The sequence below is a fragment of the Glycine max genome, chromosome 10 (genome assembly GCF_000004515.6).
Source record: "Glycine max cultivar Williams 82 chromosome 10, Glycine_max_v4.0, whole genome shotgun sequence".
NCBI lineage: Eukaryota > Viridiplantae > Streptophyta > Magnoliopsida > Fabales > Fabaceae > Glycine > Glycine max.
The window spans coordinates 28512594-28516575 of record NC_038246.2 but is presented as its reverse complement, the minus strand read 5'-3'; the positions used below and the strand labels follow the sequence as shown (position 1 = coordinate 28516575).

Here is a 3982-nt window from a genome sequence, read left to right as displayed (position 1 = left end):
TATAGCTTTCAACGGTCAAGGTTCTCACTGCCACATTAACTATTGTTGCCCAAGTGGCACTTATATATCTACAATAGTATTACACAATATAAAGGAGTAACGATGACATCCTAATGAAGTGAATATATTCCATGTAAAATAACTGTAACTGCAATTAAAAATGGAATCTAAAACAATTTAAAAGAAAATAAATGATTCAACGGCCATCAAGAATTGAAAAGAAGTCATTCAACGCCCCAAAAATGCATCTTCTAAAAACAAATGAATAAATTGTTGACCTTGCTGATTCAAGATTCTATAAGTAGGAACAAGCCCTAGGCAAACAATACAAACATACTTGAGAGCTTTAGGTTGCTCCCAACTCCAGAGCTAATTAACTCTATAGACTAGCTAGAAACTAGAAAGCCATGGAAGCTCAAAGCTACTTGTTGCTTATTGGCTTGTTCTTTGTATTGCATTGGCTTGCCAAATGTTACAAAAGTAGTGTCTCTCAGAAACTTCCACCAGGACCAAAGAAACTACCCATCATAGGGAACCTGCATCAACTAGCAGAAGCAGGTTCACTTCCACACCATGCTCTGAGAGATCTTGCCAAAAAATATGGACCCCTCATGCACCTCCAACTTGGTGAAATTTCAGCAGTGGTTGCATCCTCCCCAAAGATGGCCAAGGAAATAGTGAAAACACATGATGTTTCTTTTCTTCAGAGACCCCATCTTGTTTTTGGTCAAATGATATCCTACGGGGGATTGGGCATTGCTTTTGCTCCATATGGTGATCACTGGAGACAAATGAGGAAAATGTGTGCCACGGAGCTTCTGAGCACCAAAAGAGTTCAGTCTTTTGCTTCCATTAGAGAAGACGAGGCAGCAAAGTTTATCGACTCCATTCGCGAATCTGCTGGTTCGCCTATCAATCTCACCAGTAGAATTTTCTCATTGATATGTGCCTCAATTTCCAGGGTAGCATTCGGTGGCATATACAAGGAGCAAGATGAGTTTGTTGTGTCTTTGATCCGAAAAATCGTAGAATCCGGGGGAGGATTCGACCTTGCTGATGTCTTTCCTTCAATTCCATTCTTATATTTCCTAACTGGAAAGATGACCAGATTGAAGAAGTTGCACAAGCAGGTTAACAAGGTCCTGGAAAACATCATCAGAGAGCATCAAGAAAAGAACAAAATTGCAAAAGAAGATGGAGCTGAATTAGAGGACCAAGATTTTATTGATCTTCTTCTCAGAATCCAACAAGATGACACTCTCGACATCCAAATGACGACTAACAACATCAAAGCTTTGATATTGGTAAGTAAATGCCTCAAAACTTCTATTATATTTCCTGTTTCTGAAGTACGTTTTTTCTCACTAACATCTCTTTTTATAACATTAATCTCTTTAATCCTCTCATTTGTACTAATTACTTTATCTTACATTTTTCTTCCTTTTCTATTAAAAAAGTTGCCCGATTTTGATATATAAATGCAATTTCTCTTTTCATTTTACCAAACTTTATATAAAGATATTTTATTTGATTCACCAGGACATATTTGCTGCTGGAACTGATACTTCAGCATCAACACTAGAGTGGGCTATGGCAGAAATGATGAGAAATCCAAGAGTGAGGGAGAAAGCACAAGCTGAATTGAGACAAGCTTTTCGAGAAAAGGAAATAATTCATGAAAGTGATCTAGAGCAACTTACTTATTTGAAGTTGGTGATCAAAGAGACATTCAGGGTACACCCACCTACTCCTTTATTGCTCCCTAGAGAATGCTCTCAACCAACCATCATTGATGGCTATGAAATACCTGCCAAAACTAAAGTCATGGTAAATGCATACGCAATTTGTAAGGATTCCCAATATTGGATTGATGCTGATAGGTTTGTCCCTGAAAGGTTCGAGGGTAGTTCTATCGATTTCAAAGGGAATAACTTTAACTATCTCCCTTTTGGGGGAGGACGAAGAATATGCCCAGGCATGACATTGGGTTTAGCTAGCATTATGCTTCCACTAGCTCTACTACTGTATCACTTCAACTGGGAACTCCCAAACAAGATGAAACCTGAGGAAATGAATATGGATGAACACTTCGGATTGGCTATTGGGAGGAAAAATGAATTGCATTTGATTCCCAATGTTAATTTATGATCATTGAGTACACGATTGACGTATCCATGTTTATTAAACTCACTTTCAAGAATCCTATTTAATTTAATTGTTAAGGAAATAAAAGCGTATTTATTATTATTATTATTGGATTTTTATTTATATAATTATACATTTTTCTTACTTTTCGGTACATACACATCTTCTTGATAAGATGACTTTAGGCTGCTAAGATGGTCAAGTATTGTTAAATCTTTTTTGTCTATGTATTAAATCGTTCTTAATTACAAATGAGAGTGATTTCATATTTGTTTGATTGAGTTAGTTTAAAGTAGTCTCCCCCTTTTATATGGTGGATTGAGTTAGTTTAAAGTAGTTTCCCCCTTCATATTTGTAATGAATTACTTGAACTAAGAATGAGACCATACAAGTTTATATGTTTAAGTTAGTAAGGCTTTAAGTAAAGTTATGAAATAACACAATAACAAGTAAAGAAAATGCATGTTTGGAATAGAGAACTTATTAGTATCTATATATGTGAAGCAATCATTTTAAGGTCTAAGATGTTAGAATTTTCTTTGTTTGACCTTCTACTGATGGGTGTATTTTGTTTATTTCAAATATGGGTTGAATATACAACCTATATGTTTTTCCTCTGAGCTCAATGTTTAATTGAGTGATACAATTTGGGCTTAGGGAATTACCATGAATGTACAACCTAATATGTATTCATATGCATAATATCCATGATGGTTGGGTAATAGGTTACCTATCTATTTAAAGAAAGGTAGGATCTCCACATGAGTAATGTCCTCTTTGTCGACTCAAATAAGAGAAAAGATCAAATGAAAGTTCCTTTTCTTGACGTATACACTTGTGTACGAGCTTCGGTGACATCAAGTAATTGTTACTGTATATAAAGGATATCCTCAAGAGGTATTAAATTTATTTAAACTCTTCTTTGATCAATGGTCATGGAATGAGTAGGAATCGTGTTCTCATTAAAAAATAAGTATTAGACACATAACAACCTATTTGTTGCCTACAAAAGATATAGGACACTTAAAATTTTCATTGTACTATTGGTCCTCCAATATTGAAAATATCACCATTAATTTTTGTCTACTAAAGTTTAAATTGAACATGAAAATTAAATTTGAGCATGAATTATATATACACTTTCAACAATTTTTTTATACTGATAAATAATGGGGAAACAAAAACCTTTGAGTGGTCCTAGTTTTTAGCATTTGAATACACCAGGACATGCACTTTGAAATTCAAACTTTGTTTCCTAACATAAAACTTACTTACAAGTTTCCTTATTAATATTAACTATCTTCCATTTTTTAATATTTGGGACCATATAATCTAGAACGTAACTTCTCATCATCTCATTCAACCTCTTAGGCTCTTAGCTATGGACATGATAGTTTGTCCTAATTTTTACTTCAACATGCTCGTTTGGACGTGGTGGTCATTTTGTGACAACAGTGCAAGTAGGAGGTGCTCATTCTTTCCCTTTCTGCTTCAAGTGTTGGGTGTTGGCAGTTGAGGACTCGTGCTTGTGCGTCTCCCCAATTCTTATCGGAAAGTTTTTCGGATCCAACTTGAACCGATGGATCAGTGATAGTATTTCAAATTTTTGTTGTGATATTTTCCCCCACAAATGGCACCAATGTTCAATACCGACAATGGAAATATGGTTCTGAGGTTATGGCACGAGCTCTGTCTCAGTTGCGATGAGTGGAGGAAGAATCTCTAGATCTCCCCTATATCTACATCTCATTCTAGTTGAGAGTGAAGTTAGAATCTAGTTGTGTCCTTTGAATTGAGGGCATTTATGAGGCTGATATGATGGGGAAATCCATTGAGG

At 35.4% G+C, this 3982-nt stretch overlaps 1 protein-coding gene across 1 annotated transcript; it reads left to right on the top strand.

The window, feature by feature from the left end:
- The first annotated feature begins 335 nt into the window (after nucleotides 1-335).
- Nucleotides 336-2253, top strand: LOC100775581 (cytochrome P450 71D8-like). Its single transcript, XM_003535123.5, has 2 exons — nucleotides 336-1304; nucleotides 1540-2253. The coding sequence occupies exons 1-2, from the start codon at nucleotides 408-410 to the stop codon at nucleotides 2146-2148; spliced, it is 1506 nt and encodes a 501-aa protein (XP_003535171.1). The 5' UTR covers nucleotides 336-407; the 3' UTR covers nucleotides 2149-2253.
- The last annotated feature ends 1729 nt before the right edge of the window (nucleotides 2254-3982 follow it).

Bases quoted from the DNA above. Each gene is read 5' to 3' on its own strand.
- LOC100775581 (XM_003535123.5), top strand. From the start codon at position 408: ATGGAAGCTCAAAGCTACTTGTTGCTTATTGGCTTGTTCTTTGTATTG. The intron at 1,305-1,539 runs GTAAGTAAATGC...TTGATTCACCAG, and splicing joins ACATCAAAGCTTTGATATTG to GACATATTTGCTGCTGGAAC.